The following is an 18,002-nucleotide window of genomic DNA, read 5'->3' as shown; positions in this document are numbered from 1 at the left end:
ACCCTAACTCTAACCCTATAAACCTAAACCCTATAAAAATTCTAATTTCCTAACTCTAACCCTATAAACCTAACCCTAATCCTAACCTTAATTTATTATGACAAAAACTGAATGTCACTTAATAACAAAAGCATTATGCCATAAACGTTTATGACTTGTTAATGACATGTTCATGACAGTGTCATGTCACTCTTATGTCAACACTGTAAAGTAAAGTGTAGGCTGACCACTATACTGTACCTAAGGCAAGATGTTTTCATGAGGTTGATCTGGACCTTTTCCTATTGTAAAATGGACCCTATTCTCCCCCATTATGATCACCTGTACTCCAATCCGAGTCGATTCATCGTACTCATCTCATGGATGCTCAGATCTTTGTGAACGACAACAATTAATTCCAGAAATGTGTTCTGGTAACACTTTATAATAACTACACACAATTCATCATTTATTAAGCCTTTGTTACTTTTTAGCTAATGTTTTGTTCATCATTAGTAATTTCCTGTTCATACATAAATTATCATCAGTAAAGCATTTGTTCACACATTTATAAATGGTTTGTTCATAGTAAATAAGCCTATCCAAAAAATATGTTTGTAAGTACATGATTTATACTTAATAAGTAATGAAACAACCACTTATAAATGAAATCATTTTCTTATTATAAACCAGTTGCAAACTATTACAAAATGCTTTGTTCATCATTTGTAAAGCATTGTTCCTATGTTAATTCTCATAAATAAAGTATTTGTACACACAGTTATAAATGGTTTGTTCATATAGTAAATAAGCCTATATCTAAAATATGTTCATGAATTATTGTTAATACTTAATAAATTATGCAATAATATTTTGTTGATGAAGTAATATTTCCATTATTTAACACTTGTTACATACACATGCACTAATGATTAGTTAGGGTGAGGATACATATTTTATAAACCACTTCCTAATACTATAATTCATGATTAACTGAGGAGTTACAAGTGGTTAGTTAATGATATTTTGTGAGCTTATCTAAAGTGAGGACCTTCTATGCCTTGCAACACATTTTCAAATGAGTTGTAAAGATTGCATTCACATTCATTCATTTAGCAGACAAGTGACGTACACATGTCAATTAAATTGAAGGCCATTGACATAACAGTGAAAGTCGGGAATCGAACCCCCAACTTTTCAGGCTACTGCATGCTAGTCCAGCTCCTTATCCACTACACTACCTTGGCCCAGACAAAACCCCTACAACTATGCAAGAGTTAAAAATGGTTTGTTCATAGTAAACACGCATATCTATATTATATTTTTGAATTGACTGTTGTAATACCACTGGGCAAAGGTAGTGTAGTGTATAGGGAGCCGGGTTAACATGCAGTAACCCATAAAGTTGGGGGTTCAAGCCCCGTGTCCACCAATGTGGCCCTAATTTCATTGACATGTGTAAGTCGCTTTGGGTGAAAGTTTCGGCTAAATGAATAAATGTAAGGGTAAACTTTATAACTCATTTGTAAATGTGTTGCAGGGCATAAAACGTCCTCACTTTAGATGAGGTCACAAAATATCATTAACTAACCACTTGTACTGTAACTCCTGAGTTAATAAATTCAGGGCTACATACCCACCAAATTTCATGTGTTCAAAATTCAGGATGGCCCCTATATGGCCCGAAAAAAAAAAATTTGTTTTTTTTTTCCCCGTCATCTACTTCCTGAATTTTGAACACATGAAATTTGGTGGGTATGTAGCCCCACTAGACTTTTACGGAAAAATTTTGTTTCGTCCCCGGGGTCCACTCCCCCCCCCTGAACCGCAAAAAAGCAGTTTTTCCTAAATAACTACCTGAACCGTGGCACCGAGGATGAAGAATCTTTTATGGTATGTTGGTCTCAAGGGCCCACATCAATCTGGCCCATAATCACTCATTTGTGATTTGCACCCCCCCGGTAAAAAATGAAAATGCAATATTATTCTGCTTTAATCTTCAGTTAAGATGTTCAGAACTGCACCAAATTTTATTTGTATGATTGACCTGGCATTCTCTGGGGGTATGCCAAGTTTCCATTAAAAAATTTCATCCATGGGGGTCTTAAAAAAAATAGATTATGTGTAATACTACAAATTCAGTCATTTAGTGACTGTAGTGACTGTACACATCACACACACACAGGCACCCACATACTATCGGTATTAGAGCGGCGTAGGATTAAAAGCAAAATAAATATTGCCAAAAGCAAATATAAATATACAATGAGACGTAATTTTGTTGGAAGTTAAAAGTGGGTTGGATGGGCCCTGGACTGTACAAAGAACGTCTAATAAGGATAGGGCGATGTTCACACACAAGCCAGGCACCCTTGGTTTTACATACTAATCTTATAATTCAATAAGGACCTAGGTAATGTTACCGTTAGGGGTGTGATGATGAAGGGAATTTGATTGTGCTTTGATTCCAAGCAAATTGATAGCAGCACTGTAGTCATTTGTTGCATTCTGTCAAATTAAAAAATGTGCTTTGATTCCAGCTTGGTAGTTGTAGTCTGTGAAATTAAAAAGCATGTGTGAAGTGTCCAAACAATGACACCTTCATTTCATTATGGCTGCTTTAGCAACACACCTTAAGCTACTGTGTAGTGGGTCCCATTTAGAAGTGGCTACTTCATTCAACTCCTTGACTCATGGAGCTGCGTGAATTTTATTACAACTTTTCCCCACGATATGGCAGTTTAAGTCCGCTTGATACTGTAAGGCGTAAGCCATTGGTTTCCAAAGGAGATTTTATTTGTGTCGCCAGCATAGCCTATTGACAATTTATGTTGTAAATAGGCCTACCTTATAAGCCTAGTAGCTTAGGGAAGCTAACAGCTTTCTATTAGGATCTAGTGTGTTAGTTACAGTTGTCATAACTCCCTGATGCATTTTTGCATTTAGAATAGCCAGAGCGTGAACAATATCGGGTGCCTATGGACTAGGCTTGGTGAACCCAGCCTGATCTGCCCGCTATTTATTTTTGGATTTCTTAAAAGATTGAGGTTGGTCTGGTGAAAGCCAGACTAGCCATGGACCTCAGTTACACAATGCAAGGGAACATGAATCAGCCTATATTTGCACGAACAATAACGGACAACAGCTCTTCAACTTTGGCCCGTTAAAATGTGTATGAACAGACTAGCGACGCATTTCATCAAGGCCCATTTGGACATGTCAGTTATTTGCACCACTAGATGTAAAACAGCATTTCGTTTCAGACTACTGTTACTTAATTTGTGCATTAACAATAACGTTTCAGACTACTGTTACTTAATTTGTGCATTGACAATAAAGTATTACATGAACTAAAGATGACTAAAATCTTATGTAGAAGAAGAAACATTCACAAAAAATCCATCCATCCAAAATGACCTTTGTTTTGATAGCTGTTGAAAACGGCACGGAACTGACAGAGATGTTTTTGTTTATAAATAAATAAATAAATAAATAAATAAATCAAATAACAATAAATAAATAACATTATGCTGATACCTTTTGCTTTTCCCAAATACAATGTAGCCTACAGGTGTAAGTGACCTTTCATCAATCCAGTTGCAATGGATGAACTGTGATGAACTGCCCTACTTGTGATTGTTTAGAGATGTTAAAGGTTTTATAACAATGCTACATCTTCTTCGGCTATTCTACAATCTATTCACCTTTTCAGCACCAGTAGGCTACTTTCTGTGCAGCCGCGACACACACACAGGCATGCCAAACAAGCATACACAAAAGTTTCAAGAGTGGGGGATGGAGTAAAAGATGGAGACAAATTGAAGTGTGATTTATTTTCGCGGAACGGATGTACAGGACTGAGCGGCGGTCATATTTTGTACCGCTATGCAGTGCATCTAGTTAATTATAGTATTAGGAAGTGGTTTATAAAATATGCATTCTCAACCTAACTAATCATTAGTGCATGTGTATGTAACAACTGTTAAATAATGGAAATATTACTTAATCAAAAACATATTATTGCATCATTTATTAAGTATTAACAATAATGTATAAACATATTTTAGATATAGGCTTATTTACTATGAACAAACTATTTATAACTGTGTGAACAAATGCTTTACTGATGATAAATTATGTATGAACAAGAAATTACTAATGATGAACAAAGCATTAAATAATTGTAACAAAGGCTTAATAAATGATGAATTGTGTGTAGTTATTATAAAGTGTTACCTGTGTTCCTCTTATGAAGGAGTTATCATGATACAGCTTTTCAATGTGTCCATGATGTTAAAGTAATGAGGTAGTCATTCACTAGGCCTGAATGCACAGAATGATGTCAACACAGCCCAAACAGAATGTCAGACAAATATCAACTGTCTTGCTCAAAAATATATTTCCCACAGTGGTCACAACTCTTTAAATATTTAATTATCATCCATTGGGTATTACATTAAACAAAAAGGCCTTTGTGTCATACAAGGAAATTCATGCTGTAAGTTTTACAAGAAATGGAAGCTACCAGGCAAACTCTGCGTCAGCCATTCAATGACCAATCATCTGCATTCACCTGTCTTATAATGACTTGCCTGCTCCACTATTAGGTGCCATTATTTAAGGGTCACCTCCTTCCTCCCCACCACCCTGGGTCCCTGTTCAGCGTCCAGGGGGTAGGCTCTGCCCCTGCCAGCTAATAGTCTGTCAAGTCTGTCAAGCCCCTCCGATACCTGGGCCAGTGACTAGGTCCTACACCAAAGACTATTCTCTTAAGCCTCCTGTTGTGTTCGCGGTCAAATTTGTCTGTTTGACAATTCTTTTCTCTTCATTCTCTTCATGTCCTTCATTTATTCTGACTATCATGAGGCTCCATGACTTTGTTAACACAGGGCATCTGAACACACAAAGCGAGCATTTTGATCATAGGGATTGTCAAAGTTCTTTTTTTTCCCCCGTCATCAACTTCCTGAATTTTTGGTCAACGATTCCTGGGACAACGAAACACCAGGGCACATGAAACTTGCATGTAGCCCCACTAGACATTTACAGAAAATTTTCGTGCATTTCGGAACATTTAGTGACTGTACACCCATTGGCCTGTAGATGGTGGTCTTAAGCGAAGGGTTGCTGGTAGAGGATAATGAGGAGAGGAGCTACAAGACAAGACTGTCTCACACACACTCTCTCTCGCACACATACATAAACGCACACATAAACACGTGAACACACACATGCACGCATACACACACACGCATGCATACACACACATACAGTAGACACACGCATGCACACACACTCACATCCACACGCATGCACACACATACACACATCCACACGCACAGACACGCACAGACACAAACACGACATACACACACACACACACACACACACACACACACACACACACACACACACACACATTCACACACACACATTCACACACACATACACGCACGCGCACACACACACACACACACACACACACACAGGCACACGCATACTATCGGTATCGGCAATTATAATGGCTGATAAATCATTACAAATTCAGTAAAGAAAAAACGAACATTGATCCTTCATTTAGGCTGCATTTCCAGTATTAGCGTTATGTAATTTGTCCACCAGATGGTGCAGCGTCTTGCTGCAAGACACACATGCGTTAGGCTACTTGAGTTGTTAACACTACACTCACTTCTTACAAGGACAACGTAAGGGTAGATTACGGTTTCACAGCTTTGTGGCTTATGTATTCATGGTAGGATGATTTTCATGTGAAATGTAATTCCCATTTGTTCTTGAAGCCCAAATAAAACTGAGAATGTGCTTGGATTTACTGCAGGTACGTTAATCTTACACCAGCTTAATGTTATATCCATAGGTAACGTTCACTAACGCAATGGTTTGCTGATGGTGGATATACATGAAAGATACCTGTCTACGATGCATCCAAAACAACGGGTTGGGACATTTCTGCTTGCTAAATAGCTTTTTCTGCTGGTGACTCACTTACATTCCTTGGTGACCCTGTCAGGTCTTTGTAAAATGTTGCATTAAGACCACAAAAAGTCTACACGAAATAAATGTGAGCATATGAGCTAACGTTCATTCCAAAACACCCACTAGACTACACCCTAGTTTCAGTCTTCAATTTCTTGCATTTCAACAAAGGTGTTTCAAGGAAGGACCTAATTACTGTATATGAAGAGCCTTTCATTAGGAAATTCAATAGTTAGGCCTATTCAAATACATAATGCTAGCCTGGAGATTCCAGACCCTGGTAATCTAGAAAGATTAAGGGTCTGGCCATGACTAATGTATGGCCAACTCGAGGGGCGGCACCAAGCATGCATTTGAAAATCTCACTGCACGCAATTGGATAACACTACGACCACTGTTTACTGACTGATTCGTTGCAGCGCTGTCATCATCTGTTTAGCTCGCCTCTGGCCCGCCATATCAGATACACCGATGTGATTGGTTCTTCGTGATGCAAGGGGTAAAAGTAACATGCATCTTTACTCATTGTCAGAGTGTCTCGCAGAGACAATTTAAATTGTGCTTTCGCGACAACTATGGATTTCCAGGGTAACATAATGCCCCATCTTGATTAGAACCTTGTTATGGGAAAACATTTCTACATTGTGTTGGTTAAAAATGACTATCGGTCGATATATCGGTTATCAGTTTTTGAAAAACTCAAACATCGAAATCGTGCTCAAAATCCCATATCGGTCAGGCTCTATACACCAATCCGCCGCAAACTTTATGGGCGCTGCCATCTTGCCTGCCGCCATTACTGCGTGCCTGCGGAGTGTGACGGTGTGACACTTGCCGGTGCCTTCTAATGGCTTTTCAATGAAAGCATCCTGTCAGAGAATATCAAATAGGAGATCCTGCTCATGAAATGTCAGGTGAAAGGGAACATTGGGTAGATGTCAGGCAGTGGCCAAAACTTACCAATGAAGGTAATTTATTGACAACATAATGTATTAAGACGTGTATTAATTAATGACAACTATAAGCCAAATGCTATCATTAGTAGCTGTGTTGCTAATATCACAAGCTTCAGAAGTTGCAAATAACTATTAGCCACGACCACTTGTAGCAGTTAAATACATGTTTTTACAGGTATTCAGGATTATTTTATTAATCGTATGTATTTCATCCACTTTTAACGCACATCTTGGTCCTCCAAGTCTGTATATTCTTACTGTTGTTAAAACAGCCGACCACACAACACGCTTTTCTTGGCATCACTGGACAGCATACGTACTAAATAAAAATTTAAAAATATATAAAAATAAAGAAAAAGAAGATTTTGCATCTACAGCTAACGTCTGCTACAGCCGCCTACAGGACCAACACATTACTTTGCTACTTCCTTAGCAGCAAGGCAACGCAGTAATGGAGGCGCTGCTTTACTTCCGTGTTTCGCCGGATTTGTGTATAGGAGATGGAGACAAATTGACATACATATAGATGCATGCACACACACACGCACAGACACACACGCATGCGCACACACACACACACACACATCCATATCCACGCACACACTCACACACATGCACACACGCGCGCACACACAAGCATACACAAAAGTTGCAAGAGTGGGGGAGACAGTATGACAAGTGTGATTTATTTTTGCGGAACGGATGTAGGACTGAGCGGCAGTCATACTGTATTTTGTACTGCTATGCGGTACATCTAGTTTTTTTATATAACCATTAGAATGACTATTCAGATATTGGAATGCGTATGTGCAGGTTGTCATGATTTTTTAAACCGGGAAGTCATTTAAATGGCAGCTAATAATATTGATGTTTTGAATGAAGGTCCACTGTATAACCCACTGTAGTCCACTGTATAACCCAATTAACCCTGTCTAACCCAATTAATTAGTGTTCCAACCAGAATAACTGAACATAGCCAAACTGCTATTGAGCATATCATGGTATCTGACAGATGTAAGATCTTACAAAATGGTGTTATTGTGTATGGAATTAGTGACCATTTTTTTACTTACTGTACCAGGAAAGCTAAGAGGTCTAAATGTCACAAATCTTTGAAGAGCAGAAGTTTAAAAAGGTATGATGCTAACAACTTTCAGCACACACTTAATAATATCAACTGGACTGAAATTACCAACATATGTGATGTTGATACAGCATGGGATTACTTTTAATCTATTTTCTTGGAAGTACATTGATAGCTGAGACCAGGATAAAACAGAGATTAATAGCCTTGGATAAAAATGATAATCACCATTCACGCAAGGAATAAAAATCTTTAAGTGAATTTAAAAGCTCCAAACTGCCTGTTCTTTTTAAAGAATATAAAATACGGTTCAACGAATGGTGGATGAGGCGAAAAAGGATTTAAGGCTAAAATTGAGGAGCATAAAAAGGAGATCCCAAGGAGTTGTGGGCAATTCTTAGGCCTTTAGGGACGAAAGAGAACCCTAAAAAACAAGGTAAAATAGGCCTAGTGTCAGGATTTCAGGAAGTAGGACCCAAATGCACGACCAGTGAACCAAGGCTTGAATCAATTCAGACTCTCACCTACACACTCACTCACATACTCAGCCTCACTCACACACTCCGATTCACATACACTCTCGCACTTGCCATCAGATTCATGCACACCCTCATACACGCTGACAAGCTCTCCCACATTTCCAATCTCAGGGACACACACATGCTGTCACAGTCACACCAGGTTCTGTTCCAGCCACACCCACTGCTCACTCTCCTGAAGCTCCCCTCACTCGTTCACACTCCCCAGTTTACTAATGACCTGCACCTGTTCCCAATCAGCCTCACTCCCTACTTAAACCCCAGTCTCCCCTCAGTCTTTGTCTGGCCTCGTCAGAGATGACACCAAGGTGCTATCCACCAGCCTGACTCACAAGGAATACGCCTCCAGGATTCCCCTCGCCTGTTCCAGCGTCCTCCTGGTCTGACCCCTCGAGACACCTCCGGATTTGGATCTAGTTAAGTTGATCTTCTGTGTTTTGGGACTTCTTCCGTTTAGTTTGCTGATCTTCTGTGTTTTGGACCCCTTCTTGGCCTACTGTTTCCAGTAGGGATGGGCAGAACGAGGCTTTATGAAACAACGAAACGTTCGAAGCCATTGCACCGGAATGTGTCGAGGTTTCGAAACAATCCGACACACGTAACTCCATGGTGACATCTAGTGGCCAGTTTTGCTAACATCACATTTTGACCATGAAGCACAACTGCTTCAGACGAAGAATATAAATAGCCAACATGGAACACAAGATTTCGTCCACAGCCACGTGGTTCAGTGGTTAACACACTTGCATTCGGCCGGAGCGGCCGGTGTTCGACTCCCTGCTGGTGCTTAGAAATTTCAGACTAGTATATGCATTCAGTAACTAGAACATTTTTATATCTGCCAGTTAGATGTTTTGTTATTTCAGTTTCATAGTACATTATCCTTTGGAATATGCTGGAGAGGAAAATGCTACAATTGTTTTAAAATGTAGGCTATGCTTATGGCCCAGGGTTTTTTTTGGGAACATGTTGTAGGGAAATAAAGGATACATGTGAAGCAGGTTAGACTAATCAGGTACAACATGGGGAAAAATAAACAACACATTTTTTGTATGTCAACATACATTTTTATTTAGGAATAACAGTTGTTCTGCCGTCTTGGCATTTAATCTGTTTCTTGTTTTTGAATAAACCTCCCCAGCCTTGGAAAAAATTCTTTCACAAGGCACACTTGTTGCTGGCATGCACAAATATTTTTTTGCCATCACAGTTAGGTTTGGATAAACCACTCTCCTCTCCTGCCAGTATTTCAAAGGGTCAGCTGTTCTTGAAATAAAGGCATCAGTCATATGTTTTTTTTTTTACTTCTGCTACTATCTAAATATTAACGTCACTAGACTATATCTATCTAAACTATCACTTACTGTCTGTCAATTAATCTATATCACTAACCTATCAATCACAAGAATGCACTATAAATCGCTATATCTCTATATGTCTCTATGTTGCTATATCTCTTAAAATCTCTCTCCTCACAAAAAAACCACAAAGATAGGATGTGTTTGAATGACTTTTAAGCATTCTGGGACTTTGTCATTTAGATCAAACAGGTGTTTACTTTCGGTAATTGGCTCGCGGCAAGTGTGCCACCTGTCCAAACCAAATTGAAACACTACGTAATTGGTCACGCGACATGGGCGCTTTGAACCACACTTCAAACGCTGTGCCACCTGCCCAAAACCAAATTGAAACACTGTTTGATACTGACCTGGGTTTGACAACCCACTTCCTCAAATAAAACTATCTTGTTTGAACTCTACCTCCCTGCCATGTGCCACGTGGCTATTATAAATGAATGGGTGAGAAAATGGTTAGTGTATAAAATTGAGCCCAGGAACATACCTGTTGATCAGATGGACTGTCTCTGTACTTCTGTACATTCACACAAACCCCTTCACTTCCCCTCTTTGCTTCCATGCCAACCCCCTACTGGAACCTTTCCCCAATAGAATCTTCCCCTTTCTGACTTGCATGAGCTCAGGTCAATGAGGCCTGCAGGCCATAAATAGCAAATTGAAATTCAAAACTGGTAATATCCAATATTACATAAGTTGATACAAAGGTATATTTAAATAACCATGGAATTATCTTGAAAAAATGAGTAAAGTTGGAAAAAGTATTTTAAGGGGAATAGTATGAGCAACTGGTCCAAGAGTATGAGTATCAGCAACTGGTCCAAGACTGTCGGGACAAGGGGTGGGCAACATGGCTGTTGACAGTGGAAGTTGGATGTCAAGGTTTCCCAGCTCAATCCATGTGGGATCTATTGACAAAGGTTGGACTGAGAGGCCACTTGAGGAAAGCAGCCGTACGTAGGCTGGGAGAAGCGTCTGAGAGAGCCTCCTGTTGGCTCTGGCACAAAAGAGAGGACGCAAGCTGGAAGGCTGGAGGAGAGGGGCAGTGACCTGGCCAGTCACTGCTGACCCGCCAACTGGAGGGTGTTGTGGTTAAGGGTCGAAACACCCAGAGAAGGTTGGGGACCACCTGACGACCTCTCTTTCAGGCCAAGGCTTCATCCATTAGAAATGGGTGTATGATAGCATCGCAGATGTGTTATACACAGTGATGCCAGTAACGCGTTAGCCTATTTTGACCACTTTTTTCGGTAACGAGTAATCTAACGCGCTACTATTTACAAACCAGTAATCAGATTAAAGTTACTTATCTAAGTTACTGTGCGTTACTTTTTTTGTCATTTTCCCTAGTAAAAAGATATATTCTTTGCTTTCTTCTTGTCTTGGGGATTAATGTCATGTAGGCTATGCTCACATTTTCAGCATGAGGACAATTCACGTGTAAAACCACGCAACATTAAGGTACATTGTACATTCTGTACTGGCGACAAAGTGCTGTCTAGCTAGACGTCCCAAGTCTCCCGAAGTTTTGGGAGTCTCTCCCACATATTGATAGCGGCTTCCTGACGCCCGCAAATTCCATAAAATCTCCGGAACCTAGAGCTTAACAAGAGCACGCAAAACCAGACCGACTTGAAATCGCGTGTGCATATGAGTTTAACGCCCACACAACGGAGAGGGAGAGAGAGAGGAGTGGTGCGTTTGTGCCTGAAGAGCATCCAAGACAGAGAGCATCCTGGTCTGTTTTTCTAAATCAACCAATCAGTTTTCAGTGTAAGTGTGCTTATATCTCTTTTCTCCCAAACTTAATTAATCAGTTCAGTCAGTGTATCTAGAACAGGCGCCATGGCAGCATCAGCCCCCAAAAAAGGAAGATTTAAGACCCATTTCACATCAGACTACACAAAAGTGTACCCAATTGTCTCATAAGATTAAAACATAATGATAGTCTTGCACACTGCACTGTTTGCAACAGCGACTTTAGCATTGCTCACAGCAGGTTAAGGCTTGTTGAGGTGAGTTTAACAAGTGCAATTTAATTTGCATATTACTCAGGCCTATACAAGATGGCTAGTTGCCAAGGCTACATGAAAAAAAAAAATCTTCAAAAAAATCTACAATTTTACTATAACAATTTCTATCAATAGGCCTTCCTTATTTTGGTGTTGGTATTATTGAACAAACATCTGAATTTCAGTATTTAAGTAGGTTAGGTTGGGATGTCTGCTATACATGGCTGATATTACTGTTAAAATGCACTTCCAGTATAGTGAGTATTGGCAAAACCGGTTATCATTTTTATGTTGAGCCGGTGGGGGTGTTGTCGGCAGCTGCTGAAAGTAACTAATAAAGTAACTTGTAATCTAACTTAGTTACTTTTAAAATCAAGTAATCAGTAAAGTAACTAAGTTAATTTTTAAAGGAGTAATCAGTAATCAGATTACTTTTTCAAGGTAACTTTGGCAACACTGGTTATACAACAGAGTATTGATGTTGTGGGGACGAGTGTAACAGTAATGACATTTGCTCATAGGCCTGTAGATATGTTTGTTGGATGTGCAATGCGCACCCTTTGAAAACACTCGCTAAAAGACTAGAACACTCGCTAAAAGACTAGATACTTGAAATGATTACACAAACTCACAAAAGGAGAAAGTCATACTCTATCAAATTCTATGACAGATATTAATTGTGTGTCAATTGCTCCAAAACTACCACCAAAGTGGCAAGAGTTAGCGTTTTGACTTAATGAATGAAATAATGAAACAGGGCTCTTTATATAATCTTATTACCATGTATTGTCTAATTCCATTGCTGCCAATTGCCATAGGCTAACGTGCAAGAAGTAAACAAAAGATCAATGCAATACGGTTAAATATTTTATTAAACTGATTTAACATTCAGAGCCAAGGTACACAAAGTATCCAAAACCCTTTTACATATCCCTGAAAACCAAAACATATCATTAAACAGTTCCCCATATTATACATGCCTCTTAGTCACAATATATTATTTACTTAAAGATGTTAAAAATGTGCAGATATTACAGTAAAGTGTATAATATTATACATTACAGTAAATCATATAATACTGTTGAGAGTACAACAGTACAAAGTAATTCAAAGTATTATAAATATTCTCCTCCTCCTCTCATTGCCTGCAGCTTATTGGCTGTAGCGTTCAGATCTTTGGATCCTCACTGTTTGAGAAGTGTCCATACTGGTCGGTTCCGCTGACCAGAACGGTGGCATGGAAACGCCTGGGTCTGTCAGGGTCCTGGGGTGCAGAGAGAGGGAGAGGAATGAGAGAGAGAAAGAGAGAGAGGGGAGAGAGAGAGAGAGAGAGAGAGAGAGAGAGAGAGAGAGAGAGAGAGAGAGACGTTCTTTAGGGAAAGGAAAGCACTGACAAAAAGGGCTGAGGTTTCAGCCTTTCTTGTGTTTGAACAAAACATTCCCCCCACATTCTTAAGACGTTTCCACTGCTTGTAGATACAAACTTGCCAAGGAAATGAGTCACCCATTCATTCTGCCCACTGTCTTCAAACACAGCTCTTAAAAATGTCCTACTTGCTGTTAACGAAGAAAATATCCAGACACTACATAGTACAAGTCTTGACTTATTGAATCAATTATAATTTCAATGAAAAAATATTCCTTTTGTAACGCACACACACACACACACACACACACACACACACACACACTTTTTTAAGTACACAGGCAAGTTAGCATCATGAAAATTGATGTGTGAATATCACTCTGCATTTCTCCCACCTGAATTGGATAAGCACATGTGGGGACGTAGCGGATAACGAAACCACAGCGCCTGCGGTCGGACATGTTGGGGTCACTGGCGTGGACGAGCAGGCCATCATGCAGCTGCATGTTCACAAAAAAAAATATGGACATTAATATCCAGATAACCAAAATACCAAAGGCCAAGAAACTGACTGAAGGACGGTGCTATGCTATGCACAAATGCTATTTGAGTTATGTCTTACAGAACCAGAAGTTTGAGCCTTGGTGATCTATGAGTATATATAGGTAGACATCACCCACCGACATCTGCCCGGCCAACAGGGGGCAGAGTACAGCCTTGTCTGTCTGCACCAGCTCCTCTGGGATCTCCTGGTTGACCGACAGCATGTTACCCGGGCGCTGAGACTGGCGGTGAGGGAGCATCCCGGAGCAGTGACTTCCTGTTGGAGGCAGGAAGTGAGCTTGTGTTTAGTTCATCAATCACATGGCCCTCCACTGCGTTTACCCGCTGTCACAGATGGGCCTTTTTTTCTACAAAGCTAAAACAGGCCAGCTGTTTGTCAAAACCTAAGTGGTCTAGACCGAGTTTGAGAAAGCTGTGAAAATATTTTAGAGGCAACATTTTATGTGATGTGAGTGTAGAGTTTACTCTGGCTACACTGTATAACACAGGTCTCCTAGAGTCTTTGGTATTCCCGGAACATGTTGAAATATGCCTTGTGAATGGTGGCATTGTATTTCACAGTAATATGCTATGTGAAAAGGCACTTTGTTTATGTTTGTTCTATTACTCATACTAATTGCCTGTCCCTGGAAGCAATACTACTTGATGTAGTAATGTACTCTGTCATATCTAGCCACTCATCACTCTGTCGTAGCCTTCATTTGGACTCAAGGTGTTCAGTACCTGGAATAACCTGAAGAGCTCCATTGTCCTCCAGTGAGTCATCCAGAGCCAGCCACACAGACAGCACTGGACCTCCATCAAGACCCCAGTACCTGCAAATCACAAGGAACACATCTTTATCAGATACAATACGTTTTCTTTTATTTAGTAGGGTTGATACAATAAACCGATTCAGTTGGTTTTGGATTGTTTTGGCCGTGTGTGTGTGTGTGTGTGTGTGTGTGTGTGTGTGTGTGTGTGTGTGACCCACCTCATATCCTGGTGCCAGGCCACGTAGGGCAGGCCAGCCTCCTTCTCTCCCCGCTCCTCTCTGTTCGTTTCTTCCCCTCCTGGTCCGTTCTCAAAGGGGATGACATCTGCCCCTCGGTTGCCCCTGGTTACGGGGTATTTACAGATAAATCTGGAGTCCAGCAGGATGACATCTTGCCCCAGGACGGCACCTACCACCTCCAGAACGCGGGGGTGCTTGACTAGCCCCATCACCCAGTCGTACTGCATGTGCACGTTGTGGAGGCTGTACCCAGTATAGTCTGTTCCTGTGGGGGACAAGCAGATGGAGGGTTAGCATAGCTGCACTGCACACACTGATGGCAGAGACCTTTCCAGGGAAGTGTTAAAAACGTCAGTTACAACAGAAGCTCTGAGTCTCCAGCTCTAGTTACTGCATCTTTAAGTTCTGATGTTCATGATTAATTGCACATTAAACAGGCTTCATGAAATGCTTAAAAAACAACAACAACAACAAAAAAAACAGCATCATATATACATGTAACTGTAAAGCATTGTGCTCTATGAGTCTGCATTTGAAGTAAAAAATGGCCATGCACTGGTGTTCTGGTTGCTTTATTCCATCAAAATGGAGCTGTACACATTGGCATAAAGAAGAAAGCTTGTGACATGCAGTCTTCATACACACAGGATATTAGTAGCCTTTCCTCAGATCAGCAACCACAGACACTAACTGATAAACGTCACCTACACTTGTTACGAACACGCCAGATCTATATGAGCATTAACAAAATTTATATACAGTATTTGTCAGGTAAAACGTTACTTGACAGTATCGACATAATCGACACTGTCATGACACTTGAACCCTAACCCAAAACCTAACCTTTAATCCTAATCCTAACCCTAACCTGTACCCTAAACCTAACCCTAATGCTAACCCTAACTTGTTATGACAAAAACCGAATGACACTTACAGTAATGACAGAAGCGTTATGTCATAAACGTTTATGGTGACAGTGTCATGTCACTCTTATGTCAACACTGTCAAGTAAAGCGTAACCATTTGTCACTTAAGACACACAATAATTACCATAGATCATATAACAAACGCATACACTAAGTTCAACATACCACACATTTATCTATCTATAAATTACAGGGCTTGAGTATGCGCAATGGCAAGTTGGACATTGTTTTGATTAGTAATGCAAAATATATCGTTAAATAAATCGGTAAAAGAAGTACGGCTTTCTCCGCTATAGGCCTACTGTAGAAACTCCCCCTCTCACACTGCACAGCGTAGGACCAGAGACTGAGGGGGTAAGCAGGGTAAGCCAAAGTCCAGTAGGGGTCTTTCAGAGACCATCAGGAAGTGACGTCAAATGCGTCAAAATATGTCATACTGGAAATGGGATCCCAGAAGTAGGCCCATCATTTACTTTACTGCTTATGGAGAATACAGCTGAAACTATAGCAAATGAAATGTTTTTGTTTTATGTTTTTTTTTTTACTCCATTACATAACTATCATCAAAACAGTACATAGCTGTGACACTCCACAGCTAACTGGCTTTCTGCCAACACTCCCCTTCCACACCAATCCCCCACCCCACTGCCTGACCGGTAGCCTACTCACCGAACTTCCTCTCCAGCTGGGCAAAGGCCTCCCTGGCCTGCCGGAGCTCGGTGGGGTCCAGCACGCCCACGCCACTCAGGTAGCCCTGCTGCTCGTACAGGCTGGACATCTGCTCCACGGATACGCTCATGACTGCTGGCTGCTGAGGGATGACGACGCTCTCTCTCGGATCTTACTACTGCGATGTTGTCTTTGTCTCTGTCTTCTCTCTCTCTCTGTCTGTCTGGGATAACCAGCTGGGCCCTTGTTAGACTGTGTAAGTGTTTCCTGAAGAAGCCTGTTTTTATAACCTGCCCTGTGGAAAAAAAAGAGTGAGGGCAACAGAGAGACACAGAGAGAGAGAGAGCGAGGGAGAGAGGGAGGGAGAAAGGAGGGGAGAGGGAGAGAGAGGGAGAGTGCGGGCTGTTACAAGCTTCTCCTGACAGAGGTATTTCCGTTTCTCCTCAGAAACGCACTTGTCTTTCTCTGGCACTTCTCTCTCCTCTCCTCTGTTTTCTCCTTTCACCCCTTCATCGCTCGCTCGCTCAGGATAAATTTATTCTGGGCTGTTTATGGAGCACCAGGAGATTCCGGGGGCTGGGCGCGACCTGCAGCAGCATGACGGCACTAATGACAAAAACATCTCTGGAGCTGCGCAAATGAGCAGCGACACCCCTGTCCCATGGGCCCAGTACAGCAGCGCTTACTCAGACTCAGACTGGACACACACACACACTGTGGTCAGACTCTCTGTCTCTTTTGTCTCTCCGTCTGTCTGTCTCTCTCTGACTCTATCCCTCTCTCTCTCTCTCTTTCACACACACACACACACACACACACACACTCATACACACAAATCCATACACCTGCTGTTATAGAGATTTTCTCTTCTTCAAGGCAGATTATTATACATGCACACATCCATCCTACACACACACACACACACACACACACAGGTCTCTTACACCAGATGTGATTTTAGTCACCCGCTCCAGAAGAGAGACTCACCTGTGCACACCTGTGTGATGAGAGACCTGATGCCTTGATGCTTTCAGCAGCTGTGAGCTAGACAGATGAAATGATATAGTGAATAAGAACCAGATGACATGCACTTCACACCAAAATGTCAGCAGGCCTTTGAAAATGAGCCTGAAAAGTCACTGTGCTTTGAGCTCAGCCATCACAACTATTCTTGTCATTACCCCAGATGATATACTTGGCTTGGCTTCGAGTTGTCTCTGTGACTGCGTCCTGTCCAAGGTCCACTTTAGTTCCTTCTGGAAACTCTTCTGCCAACTCTGCCACGGGTTCCTTATATTAGGCTGAGTTGTGTCTGTGTGTGTGTGTGTGTGTGTGTGTGTGTGTGTGGGTGGGTCACATCTGTGCATGTTGTACGTGTACCAGTTGATGAAAGTGATTGAATAATACAAGACAATCTCACGTGTGGTCCTGTAATGGAAAATGGAAAACCCAGCAACTATAAATCCTTCACTGGAATGATGACAAGGCCTCCAACACATCGTGAGCAACTGATGCTGGAGATCTGAAATACAGCATCTCTGCATTCTACAGTGCCACCTACTGG

At 41.0% G+C, this 18,002-nt stretch overlaps 1 protein-coding gene across 2 annotated transcripts; it reads right to left on the bottom strand.

Annotated features, from left to right (window-relative positions):
* Positions 1-12,818: 12,818 nt before the first annotated feature.
* LOC125286659 (probable alpha-ketoglutarate-dependent hypophosphite dioxygenase) lies at positions 12,819-17,497 on the bottom strand. Of its 2 annotated transcripts, none has more exons than XM_048231879.1 (7): positions 17,426-17,497; positions 16,439-16,733; positions 14,823-15,108; positions 14,573-14,664; positions 13,966-14,105; positions 13,681-13,785; positions 12,819-13,183 (listed from the first exon to the last, which is right to left on the bottom strand). In XM_048231879.1, the coding sequence occupies exons 2-7, from the start codon at positions 16,566-16,568 to the stop codon at positions 13,088-13,090; spliced, it is 849 nt and encodes a 282-aa protein (XP_048087836.1). In that variant the 5' UTR covers positions 16,569-16,733; positions 17,426-17,497; the 3' UTR covers positions 12,819-13,087. The 2 variants fall into 2 exon arrangements, with proteins under 2 accessions (XP_048087836.1, XP_048087837.1); XM_048231880.1 differs by having other exon boundaries at positions 16,439-16,728; positions 17,426-17,467.
* Positions 17,498-18,002: the final 505 nt, after the last annotated feature.

The sequence above is a fragment of the Alosa alosa genome, chromosome 21, assembly GCF_017589495.1.
Source record: "Alosa alosa isolate M-15738 ecotype Scorff River chromosome 21, AALO_Geno_1.1, whole genome shotgun sequence".
NCBI classification, from domain to species: Eukaryota; Metazoa; Chordata; class Actinopteri; order Clupeiformes; family Clupeidae; genus Alosa; species Alosa alosa.
The sequence above is the reverse complement of the archived record's forward strand: the minus strand, read 5'-3'. Positions and strand labels throughout refer to the sequence as shown.

Coding starts and splice junctions, on each gene's coding strand:
- LOC125286659 (XM_048231879.1), bottom strand. CDS start 16,568: ATGAGCGTATCCGTGGAGCAGATGTCCAGCCTGTACGAGCAGCAGGGC. Junction 14,665..14,822: donor GCCTGGCACCAGGATATGAG/GTGGGTCACACA, acceptor TGTGATTTGCAG/GTACTGGGGTCTTGATGGAG. Junction 13,184..13,680: donor CATGTGCTTATCCAATTCAG/GTGGGAGAAATG, acceptor TCTGCACCCCAG/GACCCTGACAGACCCAGGCG.